Source organism: Pogoniulus pusillus, chromosome 12, assembly GCF_015220805.1.
Source record: "Pogoniulus pusillus isolate bPogPus1 chromosome 12, bPogPus1.pri, whole genome shotgun sequence".
Lineage (NCBI taxonomy): Eukaryota > Metazoa > Chordata > Aves > Piciformes > Lybiidae > Pogoniulus > Pogoniulus pusillus.
This window is the reverse complement of record NC_087275.1, coordinates 13,497,689-13,516,591: the sequence shown is the minus strand read 5'-3', so window position 1 is coordinate 13,516,591 and position 18,903 is coordinate 13,497,689. Positions and strand designations below refer to the sequence as shown.

At 40.7% G+C, this 18,903-nt stretch overlaps 1 protein-coding gene across 6 annotated transcripts in view; it reads right to left on the bottom strand.

Moving 5' to 3' along the window:
- Nucleotides 1–18,903, bottom strand: part of JAM2 (junctional adhesion molecule 2) — a 38,709-nt gene that overhangs the window by 8,403 nt on the left and 11,403 nt on the right. For 5 of the 6 annotated variants that reach the window (XM_064152363.1, XM_064152359.1, XM_064152360.1 and 2 more), the window contains exons 2-4: nt 7,668–7,733; nt 2,846–2,959; nt 1,279–1,431 (exon numbers count right to left, since the gene is read on the bottom strand). In XM_064152363.1, the coding sequence (XP_064008433.1) occupies nt 1,279–1,431; nt 2,846–2,959; nt 7,668–7,733 (333 nt within the window). Of the gene's footprint in view, nt 1–1,278; nt 1,432–2,845; nt 2,960–7,667; nt 7,734–7,831; nt 7,946–18,903 lie in introns of all 6 variants that reach the window. The other variant, XM_064152364.1, reaches the window with a different exon arrangement.

Genomic DNA, 18,903 nt, shown 5'->3' with positions numbered 1-18,903 from the left:
GGTGTTTCAAAAATGGTTGTCAGAAAGAATTACCAAGACTGGCCACCTTCACAGTCCCTGTATAAATCTCAGGTTGAGGACCAAAACCTAATGTCTGCTAAATTTGTGTTTCAGTTCAAACATTTCCACACATGGACAAGAACAGATCACTCTTTCTGCAATGAAGACAAATGCTTCTTTTCCAGTTTTTATGATGTGAACATTTTGTTTTGTTTGTTTTTTTTTGTAACCTGAAACTGTGTAGATGAAAACTAAGGATGAAGTGGAATGCTAAAAGCACAGGTGACACCTTAACAAGGATTCATAGTTGTTTGTTGTTTTTTTTTAACTTGAGTGATAAAATAAAAAGCAAAAGTAAAAAAACCCATTTGCAATGCCAACTATTTCACTTTCCAAAAGCCTTGTGGGCAAAATATATTAAGAGCCCAAAGGAGTGTGTATTTCAGCTTCAAATTAAGAAGTCACACTTAAAATGGGAAAGCTGTTGAGAGAGTGGACCAAAGGAGGAGTAAGTGGAGTTGCCTCATTGTTTGAGACAATCAGAAGTCCATGAATTTACTATCCTTTATGAATAAATTTAAGACTTCATATTTTAAAACAATTTTTATAGAAAAAAATATATAGAAACTGCAAAAGCAAAATATTTTCTCCTTACATGGTGAAAAGAAGAAAACTATATCCACCATTCTTTACCACTCACCCACTGGGGAAAACACAAGGAACAACACAAGAAGAATGTACTTAGTATTCACTTTCCCTAACTGGGGAAGAAAACAAACAAAAAGCCACAGAGAACAACCATCCCCCGAGCCAACACCATCTCTCCTGTAAATAAAGTCTACAGACTGCTAGCTCACTGGCTGGCAATGCACAGGCACTGCAGCAGTTTCTCCTTCCAAAAACAGGAGGAGACTGTAGCATATTGGAACAAACTGCTTCTTAGGAATATTTGATAAGTGTTGACAGATGCAGACTTTTAAGTGCCAAACACCACGATCAGCTTATCCAGATCCTCAGCCACTGAGTGACTTCAATTTGCTAAATTTTGAGAACCCAAAACCTGTATTTATACCCAAAAAACCCTTTCTAATGCAGTGTGCGTTTTGCAAAGCTCTTTTGTGATGCGCGTTTTGGGATGAACATGAGCACAAGTTTATAAGCCCAGCCCAAAGAAAACTCAAAAACCCAGCAGCCACACACCATACAGATAACTCTACCTTGAGCACCCCTTCACGTCATTCAGTTTCTTTAGAGAAGGCCAAGTAATAAAGTTTGTACCCAATACTGTGAGAGTAATAGTAGCCTCTCCCAGGCGCTGTCCCTCTTCACTCTTGGCACTGATTTCACAGCGGTAGGTCCCAGAATCCCTTCTAGTCACATTTCTAATACGGATTCCTGTATTCAGCATCTCTGCCCGTCCTCGGAGATCACCTTGAAGAGAGAACAGGCATTTTCTGTAAGCAAACCTCTCTAGGTCTCATTGGCTTGTTCTGAAATCACATCCAGTTTATGAACTAATGCTCATTTGTTCAGTGTTAGTCATCTAAAACCAAGGAGCCATATGTAATCCCTTTCCTGATATACTCAAGAACCTTCCACAACTTGGCCATTTAGTCCAATAAAATCTTGATTCAACAAAACCTCCATCTTTTATATACACTTTCTAGTGGGAAGATACAATATTTTTTTCTACATCTGTTTCAAGAAAACATGTATGGCAGTAGTCAGGTGACTATTAGAGGTGTAGCAATCACTAACTTAATTGCCTCACAGAAAGAATCACGAGTAAGACCACAGCAACATGTTTGATATTTTCATTTGGCAAGAAAAAACTGATGGATTCAGTGAAGATATTGCCATTAGAATCATAGAATCAACGAGGTTGGAAGAGACCTCCAAGATCATCCAGTCCAACCTATCATCCAGTCCTATCCAGTCATATAGACCATGGCACTAAGTGCCTCATCCAGTTTTCTCTTGAATACCTCCAGGGACAGTGACTCCACCACCTCCCTGGGCAGCCCATTCCAATGCCAATCACTCTCTCTATGAAGAACTTCCTCCTAACATCCAGCCTAGACTTCCCCCAGCACAACTAAACTTATTACTGTGAGGATTGGAGTTTTTTTTCATTCTACAGTTTGTTATGAAATTGAAGTTACATGCACACACAGAACCACAAATGCCACTGTTTCTCTAAATTACACATACATAAAAATAACCAACTTCATCAAGGAGATCAGAACATATTGCAAGCTCCACAAACCAACAAAATCGCCATCCTTTTGTTTTACTTCAACTTTCATCCATTGTGTACAGGGTACTGGAGACCCATATTTACTTCAACAGGTCAAGCTGAAGTAAGCCCTTTTCAGGTCTTAAAAAAAACCACCCAAATTATTTAAAATATGCAGCTGACTTTATATTTTATGTATATAAAAAATGCTACATTATTCATGTCTAAGCCTCCAGCTCTACCAGAGGCCTAAGAAATACCTTTGTAGGCTAGAAATGCAGAGCTTGCAGTAGTTTTGGGAAGTTTATAAACTGAATGTAACTCAATAAAAAAAAAGTTAAGGAATGTGCAGTGTCATTTTTCTTAGTCTTGAGTTTTATAATATTTAACTTCATTAAAAAGGTAACTAATCGTTGTTGATGTTATAAAGAATTGTATTTATTTTCCCCTGGGGAAGAATTCTTTTCCTCCAAAGGACAACTGTTCAACTTAGAGAGCTGAGAATGTTCTTTAAGTTGCTTTCCTAACGTTATCATGTTACCCTGCAAGGAAGAGTCAGTATCTGTGCTAGACCTGTTAAATCATCAGGCTAAGTTTGTGGTACTGTACCTGTAAATTCATTGTTGTAGTAGACAAATGAGACTCCCTGAGATTGGATTTTCTTCCATTCTATTCTTAAGCTCATCCCTTTAGAAAATTTGTGCTTGCAACTAAGAATAGCCTCTGGAGGGGAAAGAATAAGGAAAAAAAAGTAAAATGGAAAATTACAGACTTTAGCATTGTGCTTGGTACACATTCAGGCTCCATAAAATTAATATCCCCCCTTCAAAAGAATCTGAGCAGTCAGCAAGGGCCAGATCTACTTCTCAAAGTGATGTCACCAGACTTGCTCCAAATTTACACAACACAATGAGGAAACAGAAACAAGTAATTTGCCCATGCTTAGTGGCTTTTAGATCAAACTTCCTATGCTGAGGATAGATATTCCTATGCTGGGTGGGCATAGATTCTGTGTTACAACCCTTGTTTTAGCTGTAACTATTTTTGTTAGTGAACAGATCATCACTAAAAAAGGACTCTGATCCTGCTAGCAACAATACTTTATGAATTACCATTCTGTAGTATCAGCAGTTTAATTATTTGAAAGTACAACTTAAGGCAGATGGAAAACACACTAGTAAGATGGTTAGTCTCCTAAGGAACTTACATACTTAATTGCAATTTCACATTGGCTATTGTAAATGCATGTAGGACAAGGAGTAATGGATGTAGCCTGCAGCACAGGAGGTTCCACCTCAACACAAGGGGAACTTCTTTACTGTAAGAGTCACAAACCACTGGAACAGACTCCCCAGAGAGGTTGTGGAGTCTCCTTCTCTGGAGACTTTCAAGGCCTGTCTGGATGCATTCCTCTGTGACCTGAGCTAGATTATAGTCCTGCTCTGGCAAGGGAGTTGGACTCAATGATCTCTTTGGGTCCCTTCCAACCCCTGACATCCTGTGAAAGGTAGGAATCTGCTTCATTAAGGTTCAGCAGTCAAGGACCTTTCCAGTTCAGAAGTGGTAACAAATAAAGAGGGCAGCATGAAAACAAACAAACAAAACCCCCAACTAACAGAACTAAAAATAAAACCCACCCCCCAAAAAAACCCAAACAAACCCAAAAGCACACACACACATGACAGACCAGGACTAAAAAAGATGATGACAAAGAGAATTGTCTTCAAACATACTGAAAGGACAGAGCTCTGGACAACTGGAGTGAGTGAAGATCTTTGCCTCAGTAGTTGGAGGGGCCACAGATATTGAGACTGCGTGCTGTGAGTCTTGGTGCATGAATGCCTGGAGTGCTAGCTGTTGCAGCACAGAGGAACAGCTGGAGTAAATTTAGGGCCAGCAACTAGGGTCACACTAGGAGTATTGGCACCCCGGGCTTGTGGTACTGGCTTCTGGAAGCAGAGGTGTGTAGTGCACGTGTGGCATTTTCATCTCCCCTAAACCTACTGTGTCTGGAGGTGTGCATGTAATTTACCAGCAAACCTCAGGGTGGGCAAGCCAGTGAGTAGAGCAGGGGTGTAGGATGGGCAGAAGGGCTGTGCTGATACTCAAGAGATCTGAGAATGTGCATGTGCCTGTGAAACTAAGGAGCGTTGTGTGGAAGCTGTCATCACTGAACTTCAATCTGTTAGCCAGAGAGGAGGAAGGAGGCTCAGCTGTCTCGACCTAATGCTCTGTGTGTGCCCAGACAGTGTTATATGTGGGTGCTGTTGAAGGCAGCACTTTCTGTGTGGTGGTCTTTATAACTGGCAGTGTCAGAGTTGTGAACGTGCATAGAGGTGGGAGTGTGCACATATGCATGCACCCCTCAGACACGCACACAGGGAAGCAGCAGCTGTGCCCAATGGCCTGGGACAGACATCTTGAGGTCTACATCTGCACTGGACTGGGCTGCAGCAATTGGGCACGAGGAACTCCCAGCCTCCTGGAGCTGCTGGTGGCAGAGGCTGCTCATAACATCCCTCAGTGGTTATCTATTTCTCTTGAGTTCTTGAGAAAAGAAGGTTCATACAAATCTTTAGATTTATGTCTGCTCAAGTTTCCCTGACTTACACAGAGTGGGCACCACCAACCAGATTTCACAGACAGACTGAGATTTCAAGAGCTACTGATTATTGCAATAGCTGGGTAGGAAACAAACCAAAATAAATGCTCTTCTTGAGGAACATGTCATATTGGGACCTAAACTGCTCTTTTGTCCTCTCTCACAGCAGGGCATCGATGGATGCCATGACTAATGTGTAGTTTGCACCACAGTAATTGTGGTCTGTGGTCGAGCCCGCAGTTATTACCAGGGAACCAAAGAGGGAGAGGAAACATGGCAATCTCTGTAGGTCAGCTGTTGGGACAAACTCAGTATTTTGGTAGTTTCATTCTCTATAGAACCACATACTGAAAACCATAATGGGTTTGAGGGGGATGTTGTTTTTTTGCCTCTGCTCCTTCCCCCCACCCCTCTTTTTTTTTTCTTCCCTCCCCCCCCTTCCCAGTAAATAACTGCTAAGTCAAGCTATTAATAAGAATTACTGGGCAAAAACATCAGAAGAAAGACTGCAACCACACATCTGTCTGACTCAAAGTCTATTAATAAAGTAAAATGTAATATCCGTTCTGTGAAAGAAATTTGGTATTGATCTTGCCATCTTTATGCTGCTCATCTTCCAATGTAGAACAGATAATCAATGATCAAAATCCTTTATAGTTTTGGCTATGTGTTTAGCTTTCAGGAGACAAGCATCCACTACTCAAACTTAGAGTCAATCTTCATTAACCAGCACACTTATTTCCAGTTTCAGCAAGCAAGAAAGAAAGGCAATTAAGAGCTACCAATAGATCTATCCACTCACTCTAAAGAGTCTGATTTCCCAGGTCTGTTCTGCAGAGAAACAAAAAGCTTCCAAGGGGCCAGACTGGTAGCCTTGGTGATCCCTTGTAGGGGAAAAAATGTCCAGACTTGAAAGAAAAATTGCAAGCAGGAGAGCATTCTTTGCCAGAAACTTTACACACACACTGGCTGCTTCGAAAAACACACTGTGCACTCAGGAAGCCCAAGGTTCCTGACTTCAGGTTGAGTGGATGGGTGGAGGTTTCCTGAATCTTAAGATTTGCTAAAGTTTCCTTTCCATTTTGTTTTTGTATCCTTCTAACAAAGAAAACCCATCATTCAAGCTCAGCTTGCTTTTGCTACTGACCTTGTGACAGTTGGCTGATCTCATGAGCTGGTATATTAATACACTAATGTTGACGTAGAGGTAACTCAGCTGAAGTGTTCTCAGCTGAACAAGTCACTGCTGTCTTGAGTGAGCTGCCACTGTCTTGCAGGCCACTTCTTTTAATTTCAGAAAAAGCTATAATTGATACCCTCCCTCTAATCTTATTTAAAGAAAGGGAACAGAATGGAAGAAAATGAGTGCATGCAGAACAGAGACAACATAATCGCAGCTCCCCTCTCCTGCTTTTTCCCATACTAATGGAGTCAGAACTGTTTTTCAGAGCAGGTCTACTTGACTTGCATTAAGGTAGATCCATTGAATGCTGTGCATCAGCACAGGTTCTGCCAGGCCTGGAAAAAACCTTCTGGGATCTTGGGAGAGGTCTGGACAATGTTTAAATTAGATTTATGCCTGATCTGGAGACTATAACTTGGTTATAGAATATCTCAAGTTGGAAGGGACCCATAAGGATTATCAAAAGTTCAACCTCCTGCTCCTCTCAGGACTGTCTAAAATTAAATCCTATGACAAACAGCATAACCTAGACACTCCCCAAACTCTCACAGGGCTAGCACTGTGACCACTTCCCTGGGGAGCTTGTTCCAGTGACAAATCACCCTCCTCTATAGGAACAGAAGTTGAAGGAGAAAAGCACAGGTGAAGATCAAAAAGTTACAACCATAGATGCATAGCTACATCTATCAGCTCCTACAGTTCCCTTTAGCACTGCTACACAAACATATGTCATCTGAGCTATGCTAAACTGTACCATACCTACACGATCATAACTGCATCATACAAACAACAAAATAACACAATGTAAGCCATATATCATTAAAAATGTCAGAACCTAATCAACTAGTATTGCCTAAAGAGCTTCTCTTTCCTCCTGTCTGTCCTGAGTCCTAGAAATGTCAATTTTCTCTTCTCCAAAAGCAACAAGAATACACAACAGGAACCCAGCTGAGAGCTTTAGAGACCTCCAAAATACTTTATTATCTCAGCAAACAGTTCTTTCAATTCCCAAATTCCCTTCCCTTTCAATTCCAACTAAAAGCAAAAAACCCAAACAAACCCATAAACCTCACATACAAACTACTTGGATCTCTTTCTCATCTGCCCAGTAAACATTAGATTTCTCTCTGTGCCTCCTTAACTTCTCTAGCACATTATTGGAAGTAATTTGTCATTTTACATACGACATATAGAAATATGCAAACAGCCATTACAGTTACTGACCAAAATAGCTTTTAAATCATAGTTAGTGACAATCAGCTGAATTACAATTGTTCTACTACTAGTCCCTCATTTATTTTTCTTGCAAAATAAATTAATGCTTCTCCTTTCTATTAGTTTGCATCATTTTGGGTGGAGGAAAACCAGGCAGAAACTACAGCGTGAGCTACAGAGACTGACAAGCAAGTCATAGAATCACAGAGCAGGTGAGGTTGAGAAAGACCTCTGGGGACCATCTAATCCAACCCCATGTCAAGTGAAAGAAAACAGGGAAAGACCAAGATTACACAGAGTCAATGGAGGGAGTAAGAGCAAGACCCTTCAGGAAAGAGGATAACAATCTTACATGCACAAAGAGATCCTGTATACAGTTTGCATGTACTGCTAATATATTACAAGCAATCACAGCAATGCCCATACTGTACCCTGGAACTCCTCTGCTTTTACATTTTTGTTATCCGTTTCAATGGAAATGCCAGATGCTTTACGACCTGCATGGGGACAGAAAGAAAAGGCAATTCAGCAATAGACACCTGCAATTTCATATGAGTTTCAGTAACTACAAGAAATATTTCTGAGACCTCCTTACATTAGACAGATTAGATATTGTCTACTAGAGAGAGTACAGGACTGAGTGCAAGACCAGGGCTGGCCACGTGGGTGGCCTTGAACAATTAATCTTTTCCTTCCCATGCTCTGGCACCTGTGAAAAATAGTAATAGATCTCTTTTACAATACCATAATAATATTTGTGTGAGAGAAATTCTATATAAACAGTAGGAGTTGTTTTATACTGGCGTAATGTCTCTGTTTCTAGTTGAGGAGACTTGTATTAATCCATGAGTGTATTTTCCATTGCACTCCTTTGCAAGGCAAGTGTGTTTACTTAAGAATAATAGGTACAGCTTCTACAGGGTAACAAAAGTGTGCAGCAATTGGTAGTTACCTCAAATTCTTGTTGAAATGAGAAAGAAAACATTAGTCAACTTTTCTACAGTTTTATACCAAAGAGAGAAAAAAAAATGTTCTTGGATAACTTTTGTACCAAGAATACTTAAATTCCAGAAAGACTAAGTAAAATAATCACTAGCTCTACACAAACCCCATTCACACAGTATCACAGAATTAACCAGGTTGGAAAAGACCTCTGAGATCATCGAGTCCAACCTATCACCAAACCATTCTAATTAACTAAACCATGGCACTAAGTGCCTCATCCAGCCTCCTTTAAACACCTCCAGGGGTGGTGACTCCACTACCTCCCTGGGAAGCCCATTCCAATGGCCACTCTCTCTGACAAGTGGGCTGACGACCCCTGATCTCTCAGTCTTTCCTTGTATGAGAGATGCTCCACTCCTCTGATCATTCTTGTGGCCTTCCTCTGGACGTGTTCCAGCAGGTCCAGGTCTTTCTTGCACTGAGGACTCCAGAGCTGGACAGAGTACTTCAGATGTGGTCTCACCAGAATCACCCTCTTGATACTGCTGGGGACACTTCTCTTGATGCAGCCCAGGATATGTTGTGTTTTCTGGGTTGCAAGCTCACAAACAACCTTTAATTCATTATTACCCCCAACTCCATCTCCACAGGGCTGACCTCGATTGGATCATTTCCCCAAGAGTCTGTATTGATACTGAATATTGTCCTAACACAGGTGCAGGACCTTGCACTAAGCCCTGTTGAACCACACGAGGTTCACATAGGCCCACTTCTGAAGCCTCTGAATGGCATTCCATCCCACAGCTATGTTAAATCACATCACTCAGCTTAGTGCCATCTACAAACTTGCCAAGTGGATACTCAGTCCCACCGGCCAGGTCCCTGATTAAGACATCAAACAGTACTGGCCCCATACACCATAATGTTTTGTTTTTGTCAAATAAAGATCATCCCTTATTGTTCAAGTCTGGCACTATAGAGAGAATTCTCCACCCTAACTCTTCCTACAGCACTTTCCCTCCATAATTTCCCAAGTTTTTTTCATCTTCTTTTGTAAATGCAGACTGCAGTTCTATTGGTATGTATGACCAGGCCTGCAGCAAAAGTTCAGTTACTCCTCATCACATCTACCAGACACCCACCCAGGCACTCTATCACATCCCCTCCTCAACATACAAGGGAGAAGGTAAAATTCAAAAGCTCATGAGTCACATGAAAGACATCACTTAGCAATTATCACTACAGGCAAACCAGATTCAGCTTAGGGAAAATCCATTAAATTTATTTCCAGTTGAAAACAGAGTAATTGCAGGTGTTGTGGGGAATAGGGGGTTGTGGTCAGTCCATAATAGCTCCTCTCTGCTGCTCCTTTCTCTGCACACTTTCCCCTTCTTTCAGTGTGGGCTTCTCTCCATGGGCTACAGTTACTATCAAAAGTCTACTCCAACATCAATCCTTCAAGCATTTCAGCTCCCTTCAAAGCATATCCACTTGCTTCCATGTAAGATCCCCCATGGACTGCAATGTGGATATTTTTTCCCTTCCTTCCATGAATCCCTTCCCCAAGGCACTGCCATGGTGACTGTGGAGCTCAGCTGGAGCCAGTTGGAACTGGCTGTGTCCAGCATCTCCTCAGAGGCTGCCCTGAAGTCACTTGCCATCCCCTGAGCATCTGCATCACATACCCCCATATTACTGCTCAGAGTTGCTGCTTTCTAGATGTCTGGGCATACTCCATCCCTTTTCCAAATGTATATCCAACATTTCTTGTTTATAAGAGAACACAACTTAACACCGAATCATGAAATCAGTCAGGATTGGAAGGCACCACACAGATCATCTAGTTCCAACCCCCCTGACTCGGGCAGGGACATCTCACACTAGATGAGGCTGTCTAGAGCCTCATCCAGCCTGGCCTTAAACACCTCCAGGGATGGGGCTTCAACTGCCTCACTGGGCAACCCATTCCAGAGTGTCAAATAAAACAAATAAGAAATGAAAATGACAATTTCAGGAGTGCCATTTATGTATCCTTAGAATACTGAAACAGCAAGAAATATTTGCATTACAAATAGTGCACTCAGAAAATTTTCCACCTCATCAAGAAAGGAAACTTTACTGTTGGACTTAAAAAAAAAAAAAAAAACCAAAAAAACAAAAACCCCAAAATGACCCCACACACAGCCTGACAAAGCTAGAAGAGGAAACTGCTTCTCCAGCATGTCCCAAAGTAACCTGCATGTCCACACAGAGCCTATCTCCTCTTTTTATTGTTTACGCTCAGCCTAAAATAACATCATTAAGACTGAAGTAATGGAGTAATTTTCCTTTTAACCTGTTAATTCCCATTTAGATTCATGGAAAGAAAATTAGCTTTTGACTTTTACCTAAACCACATTGTTTCTAGAAAAATAAAGACACACACCCCCCATACCCTACATGCTAATAGAAAGCAAATTGTATTTACCTGTTGAAATAGCATCTTCCTTCATGTGTTTGCAATAGAGAGAAGTATTTTGTTGCAAGACTGACAGCAGTTAACGCTTAGGCAAGAAGCACTTCTAGGACTTGGGTGTACAGGTAAAGCTATGTATAATTACTGGCACATCAGCCTTCTCTGTCTGGACACAAACCAGCTCAAATATGAGCAATTCAGCATTGTGTTACATTCCCTGCTTCACAGACATGGAAATTTCTCACCTTTAATAGAGATGTCACAGCACACTGTCATGGTCCAAGCATTCATAAGCTAGGAGCACATTTTATGACTTCTGGAGGAGGATCTTGATACCTACTTATCGCCACAGAAGTTATAACAAAATTACTTTGCAGGTCTTCTATTTGGAGCTTGAAATTGCACAAAGTAATCATATTTCACAGTATCATCAAGGTTGGAAGAGACCTCACAGATCATCAAGTCCAACCTATGCAATGCAGTAAGTACAAAAAATGTTATAAAAATTAAAGAAGTTCAACACAGCACATGGCCCCCCTCCTCACATGTGATGGTTTGGGTGTTGCCCCACCCCCCACTTTAGAAATCACTCAGACTAGACTGAGCCAGCTCTGGAAATATGAATGAAGCTTATATTTACAGCTGGCACAACATACACACAGATATTTACAGTATATACAGAAATATATAAGGTAAAAGGTAATACAGAAACACAACTCCTCTCTCAGAAACCTGAGTCCCTGGGAGGGGTTCTCAACCACCCCTGCACCTTCCCCCTACCCCTCTCAACCTTACCCCAGCCCCAAGGAAGAATGGAGGTTCAGCCAGGGGGTTAGGAAGCAAAGTGGATTAGTCCCGAAAATGGAGGGTGAGGTTAGAGAGATGCAGCTCAGCCAGCAGCCCAAGCAAGAGTGGTGCCAAGTGTGTTATCTATGTTTCAACTTGTTTTTATACATCTCAGCAAGCCTATGAGGGAAGTAGACATCACCACTGTTTTCCTTTCACAGCCTGTAAACTAGTTCTTCTCACCATAACATTCTAGCCTGCTTCAGACTAGCACAGAGGAATACACGTATACATGACCCTCTTCAAGAAGCAGTAGTCAGAACAGTAACTTAAAGTCATGAAGAGGCAAGTGACTGAATTAAACCTATTACATATTCTGATCAAAGAGAAAGACAGAAAAGCTCTTTAAAGCTAGAACATTTCCTCCTTAAAACGTTCTCCTAGAAATACCTCCACCAAGTATTCAGAATGTAAGCCTTAAGCATTGGACTTTAATTGACCATATAAAGAGGAACAGTGAAAAGCTGAAATAGCACTGAGGCACTAGACTTTTTGCTCAGTAAATGCTTTTATACAGATTAAAAAAAATAAGCAAAACTGCTCTTGCATGTCTGAAGTAAGCCCTCAAAACACACACTTTCCATCTGATAATGACTCACACAGCTGTAAATTGATACTGCTAGCTGAAGGAATCATTAAGGAAAAGTGTATTAGTCAAACCAAAGGAAACAGTGAGCCTGAAGGAAATTACATGAGAACAGAATCAAAATAAAGTTGTAAGGACAGGAGAAAAAAAAAAAAACAGTCTTGTGGTATTTGTTTTGCCAAGTTCTAAATAGCAGGTGGTCTAGAGCAAAGCTTAACAAAGGACTTCAGAGGAGACTGTCAGTTTAGGAAGTCTGATGTCCCCCCCCCCAAAAAAAAAAAACAAACAACCAAGCCAGAAAATTCCTGAAAGAGATTAAGAAACCAGACATCTGTTTGGTGTTAGCATCCTTCAGACACACAACCACCCAGGACAAACCATTAGTGATATGCTTAGATGCTGATGCAGATTTCAGATATGTATCTACCTGCCACAAGATACTGAAATTGTACCCAACGTTTTGTCACAATCACATTGTTTAAACACATCTGGTTGGGCCCTCCTATTGCTGTACTTTGTCCTAAGAGAAATAGTTCATAGGTTATGTAGCCCATAGATGGGGAATGGAAAGGAAAAGCTCTCTACCTTTGGACAACCTTAGTTGTTAATCACCAGAAAAAAATTACTAATTCCCACTCTTTTTAGTAGTCTAGGGTGTGGTTGCTACCACCAAAAGGCTTCCAACCTTGCTCACGACAGCATTCAGAGGCCAGACTGTGTTAACTCTGACAACTAGCGAGGCAGCCGGGACTCAGACCAACCACTCTTCTCAGCCACATAGATGTTAGCAGCCAGTGTTAAAGCAGCCTTCACCTTCCATCACTTCAGTTTAGTGAATGCTAACCTCCAGCAAACATGCTGCAGAGATATGAGAGGTATTCACAGCTTCTGCATGAGTCTCCTTAACCAGTGTCTGAAATGGCACCTTAGGCACCAAAGCATAACCTGAAGTAACTGGAGTCAACTCAGCTTCATTAATTAAACATGACATAAACACTGCATTAACACTTCAAATTTTGGACACAGACTAATAAATTACTCCACATCATGTTGAAGGTGGGGGGGGACAGGGACAAGGAAGCAGGGAGAAAGCTCAACTTCAGCCTTCCAGTTATCCTGGGTTACAAAACTCCTTGAAATTTGAAGAACAGTAGTAGAATGGAATTTACTTTGGGCAGAGTTTATCCGATTCATAGAAACACAACCCTGCATATCTTCAGCCACAAAAAAACAAATAAGGGAGTAGTCTGAAGGGGAGGTCTGTGGGGTGAGAATAATAAGACCATCTAAGCCAAGGTGGAGAGTAATTTTGTATTGTAATAGGCGTGGTGAGACTAAATAAAGGATGGTAACCTAAGAGAGGCAGCACATTTTCTGGTTGACCAGCTAAAGGAGTCTGAAACACAAAAGGAACTTAAACTGCTTTTCAGCCACCCTTTCACTTATGTGGTAGCTTGTCAGCAGCCATTCTGTCGTGTTTTGGAAACTGTTAGACTTAAACACAGCAAGTTTTAGTCATTCAGAGCCTGGAGCTGCTGCAGCTCTAAGAACTGGTGGTAACACATGCAGCTATTGAGAGTATCTTAATACGCTGTGAAACGTGTGACAAGATTTTCAACTCTCTGACTGGCTAATTAGGACACAGACCTGGTAGATGTCCTTACTCAAGGAATCAAATGGATTCTATGATATGTACACACGTGCTATGCCTAGGTCAGTGGAAAATGACACAAGTTTTTCTAGCAGCTTGAAGAAACTACTTTCAACAAAGAAGTTAAAATTTTAGTCCTTACAACTATAAGGACTCGATATGAACAGATGTAGTCCTGGATTCCTGGCACTACACAAAGAAGTTGTCCTAGTGTATCCATGCTTCTAGCATTAAGTGTTAGCAGACATATATGTCTGGTTATTTCCATTCCTTAGACAGAAATGCTATGTCTTGGTCTGGACTCGTTGGAACAACACATACAGGTGTTCAGATATTCAGAAGGTTCAAAGAAAAGGGTTTGGTTGCAGGGAATAAAACCTCATTGGAATAGTAACACAGCTTAAGTTCTAAGTTGTAGGCAGTGCCCCTTCCATAAGGAGATTCCTTAATAACTTTATGAAAAGCCTTGTAATGCACAGCAATTTTTGTGCATACATACCTGTTAGCTTTCCCCTCTCTCCTTTTGTACAAGCCCTTTCCTAACTCCTGACATTGTTTTGCCTTTTTTTTTGCTTTGTGGAGAAATGCATTCAGCTTTTGGAGCAAGGGAAGAGTGGGGGTGGCAGAGAAAAAAACAACTAAACTCAGTATTTAGTTTGGCTTCTCTTTAGAAAGAGCTACTACAAAACAATGCAGCTGAGTATCTGACACACACAAAACTGACCCTCCTTCCACCTCCAGCAAAACCAAAATTTCCCTAAACCCAAACAGTATTTTTCCACCCTTCTAGCCTAGGCTTAGAGCCATGCATAATGGAGTAATCTACCACTACGCTTGTGATGGTTTGGGTGTACCCTGCCCCCCCCCCCCTTTTGGAAATCACCCAGACTAGACTCAGCTGGCTCTGGAAATTGAATGAAGCTTATATTTACAGCTTAGCTCAATATACATGCAGATATTTACAGTCTATACAGTTATATGCAGAAATATACCAGATACAAGTTAATACAGAAACACAACAGCCTTCCCAGAAACCTGAGTCCCCAGGAGGGGCTCCCAACCACCCTTCCACCTTCCCCCACCCCTCTCAACCTTACCCCAGTCCCAAGGAAGAATGGAGGTTCGGTCAGGGGGTTAGGAAGCAAAGTAGATTAATCAGAGAGACGGCAGAGAGGCTGGAGAGAAATGCAGCTCAGGCAATGCCCCAAGAAGAAGTGTGACTCCCTTATCTATGCTTGGATTCTTGTTCTTACACATCTCAGCAAGCCTATGAGTGAAGCAGACATCACCCTTGTTTATCTTTCACAGCCTGCAATCTAGTTCTTCTCACCAAAACAATCTAGCTAGCTTCAAACTAACACACTCTTAAGAGCAGAGCTATACATTCGAAGCTGAAAACAAGGACAGCATCCAGAGAGTAGGTCAGTTAGATACATGACACACACATTAACTGTCTTGCTAGGAAGGCAACAGGTACTCTCCTCACCTTTTGTAGTTTTGTGGGGGTTTTTGTGTTGGTTGGTTAATTTGTTGGGGGTTTGTTCATTTGTTTTTTTCTGTTGTTGTTGTTTGGGGGTTTGGGGGGGGGAAGTATTTGTTTGGTTTTTAATTAAAAGGTCTTGAATGGTGAGCCAAACCAGATGTTTTTTAATTCTTAAAACAAGAAAAAAAATTATCTACATATACCCAAGTACAACAAAGCAGTCAAGTTTTAGGGTATCCTGCCAAAAAGCCTTCTACAGTAAATAAATGTGTTCAAATATCTCCAAAACAGAAAAAAATGGACAGGTAGTAGGTGGCTTTGGTCCTTTTTTTGGGGGGTGGGGGGATAAATAAACAAAATTCCCAAAACTTAGACTAAAGTGACAGTTTATATAGCTGAGCTGCTCAAGGTCTAGTAGTTTTTCTTGGATTTACTACTTATTACATACACAGAGATCCACAGCCTAGTGCAAAATCCCATTATTTTATTTAGTTGTAGCACAAAACTAATCCTTCACACTCATCTGTTACTCTGCCTTCGTAATGGAAATCACAAGAGAAACAGAACGCAGAACTGCATTTTCATCCAGCCAGGAGTTATTTAAACAGTGTTAAGAGAAGCTTTAAGTGATTAAGAGCAGGATTTCTACCTGTACTGAAAGCTGGTATTGGAAGATGTGAGAAGCTTTCTGTCTCGCAGGGGAAAGTTCCTGTGTTAAATGCCTCAACGATAGAGAAGATTAGCAAAGAGGCTTTCATTTATAATGCCAACTTAACAATGAGTTAATCCTCAGCTTTGTGTGTACCGTTTAGGGCAATCTGGAAGGCCAGCACAGCAGCCGATGATGCCTTTATTCTTAACTTCAAAGCTAAACAAACAAACAAAGTTTTGAAAGTAAAAGTTTTCAGAGACAACTATCTGAAGTTTTTGGTAATAGTCCTGAGAGTTTCATATTATGTTAATGATTCATTTGAGAGCACAGCACCAAGGACAGCTGACCAGGGAAACTTCACAAAGCTGGAAGTGCTTGTAGAGGAGAAAGTAGGGAATAAAAATCAAGTGGCATGGGACGAGAAAGAGAGAGATTATTTAGGTCAGCCTTTCTGAAGAAAATGAATGCCAAAGTGCAACAATTCCAGATAAACTAAGCAGCTTCCTAGGTGTTTTCAGCATTCCTAGCACTGAAGGATTTCTGCACAACATGATGTGAAAAATTCTGGGAGGAGATTAACTTACAATTATTTTTTACATAACTAACAATCAAATTGGAAAATCCTCAATTTCCTTCAAAATTTCAGAGATTATCATCCTCTTTCTACTCACATAGAGGAGAGAACAGTTTGAATTCACAGATTGCAAAGGTTTGATGTAGCATGGAGCTTATTTCAACAGAGAGACAATCCAGAAAGCATGTGCTGCTACTAACCAAATATTTATAGCTCATACTTCTACAACACTCAAAACTCTGATACCCTTCTCATTTCCATGGCAATTCAGAGAGAGCTTCTGAAAACAGAGGATGGGGTTTTAAACTAGTCCAGTTCTCTCTCTCACAAAAAAGCCTATTTTCCACCCCTCTGCAGTTGGTTTCCACAGCAACTCAGCAGCAGCAGCTCAAAGACAGCCTGTAAAAGCCATGCAAGCCTATGGCTGCTTCAGCTGCAGCTTATTTTAAGGTGTATCAGGATCTAGACTTTTGTCTAGTAGCATCACATGTCAAATGACCATGAGAACAGGCTATGGAAGTAGAAGCCCCTAACCACTGTCTCACCCACCTGATATCATTACAGCAATGATCTGAAGAAAGAGATTTCTAGTTGATATAACAATTCAGGAAAACACTTGCATGTGAAATTATCTGGGAAAACTGTTGTAGAATAATTATTAATTTTTACAGAATAAAGTCAGATACCCAGTGCAAACTGACATGTTCCTCTGAAGTCAACAGTTCAGGCAGTTTTACATCAACTGTAAAGTCAGCTCTGGAACACAAGAGTTGGGGAACTAGAAAAAAAAAGAAACAAACTGCACACCACACCGAAGCAAAAAAAAACAACCCACAACCCAACAACCAACCAACCAACCACAACAACAACAAAAAAAAACTCAAACCAACCCTACAAACCCAAACACTCTTCCCCAAAACTCACACAATCATTCTGGCCCACAATCTGAAATGAAGAACTCTGAAATTTTTTACAAGATTTAACTGACTTTTGCTGGAATTGCTGCACAATTTGAAAAGGATAAGAAATTCCAACGAGTCACATCGTTTGTATACCTACACAGACACACATTACTTGCCTAAAGAAGTCTGAAAACAAATTTATCTTCCAACTGCGCCAATCAACTTTAGATACAACTCCAGTAAACACCACATGAAACTGAACTCATTCAGCACCAGTGAAATTATTTCTACAGACCACACTAGAGTCAAATTTCCAGATGCTAGGAAGAACATCAAGATGGTACAATTTTACACCATAACAAATACGCTGTTACAAAGTAGGGATGCTTCATCCCAGAGTTTTATTCATTTAAGATGGAACCAAATTTCCTGTGCATCTCCTGTTGCTTCCCAAGTTTATGGCAGTTTTTCCCCAGGAGGTCTTCTTATCCCCTTTTTGATTAATCTGAATGTTTCTACAAAGCCCTTCTGCTACGGAAGATACTTGTACATACTAAGTATGTACAACCATGTACCCAGATTTGACTTCTAAACATAAAGGAGTAGCTAACCAACCAACACCATGCACTGCAAACAGATCCTTAGTAGCAGGTATGACAGATAAAGTGAACAACCACACCCAAATGTCTCCCAGTAAAGTGCAACCAGCAATGCCAAGTCTTTTGTCCTCCATTCAAGGGTAAATTAATCTGAGCTACATTAATTTTGTTTGATAAAACAGACGTTCTCTTTGAGGCAAGTACTGATCCAGAGTATACTTCTCTATAGACTAATATGTAATGGATGTTTTTAGCTCCTTGTGGTGAGCTTTTAAAGAAGCCCTTACGCATACTCATACCACGACGTCATTCTAGCTAGTATGTTCATTAACAGCCCCCACCCCCAAAGTCAGAGTCTTTCCAGAAACAGTAGGATGCTCCTTAAGTGTAATACTCAGCAAAAGCCTCATGCAAAGCTTTGTGAATTTGGCATATTTGAGATGTTTCCAGTAACCAGGGGTGTGAGGGAGGTAGTGGGTGGCTTTTTTCCCCCACTTGGGCAAATTTCCCTCAAATCACTGACTTTAGGACTGCATCCTGTTAGTGATAAATTAAACTGAATGTAGCTTTTTATACTTTTTTTCCTCCTTTCTACAAGCCATATTTTTTGCTAATAAAAGCTGGGAGCACTATGACCACTTCTCTCCTAGCCAAAAGAATTTGGTGAACTCTTCTTAATATTGCAAATGCAATTGCCAAATTAGCTCATTCAGTTTTCATTCACACATGATCTCTTACACTGCCAAGTTTGCTCAACAGCCTCTTCCTGCCAGAATAATCTAAGTTATGTTTGATGATTATTACTTGCAATCAGCATGATAGTTTACAATGCAAATAAATATCTTTAGCCTCAGTTTTATAAGCTTTTAATAGATAATTTAGTTCTTTAATATCAGGTTTTATAGAAGCCCTTTTAGGCCCATTTGAACAGAACTGAAGACTGTCCTTCTGTTCAATTAAGGTTAATATGTACT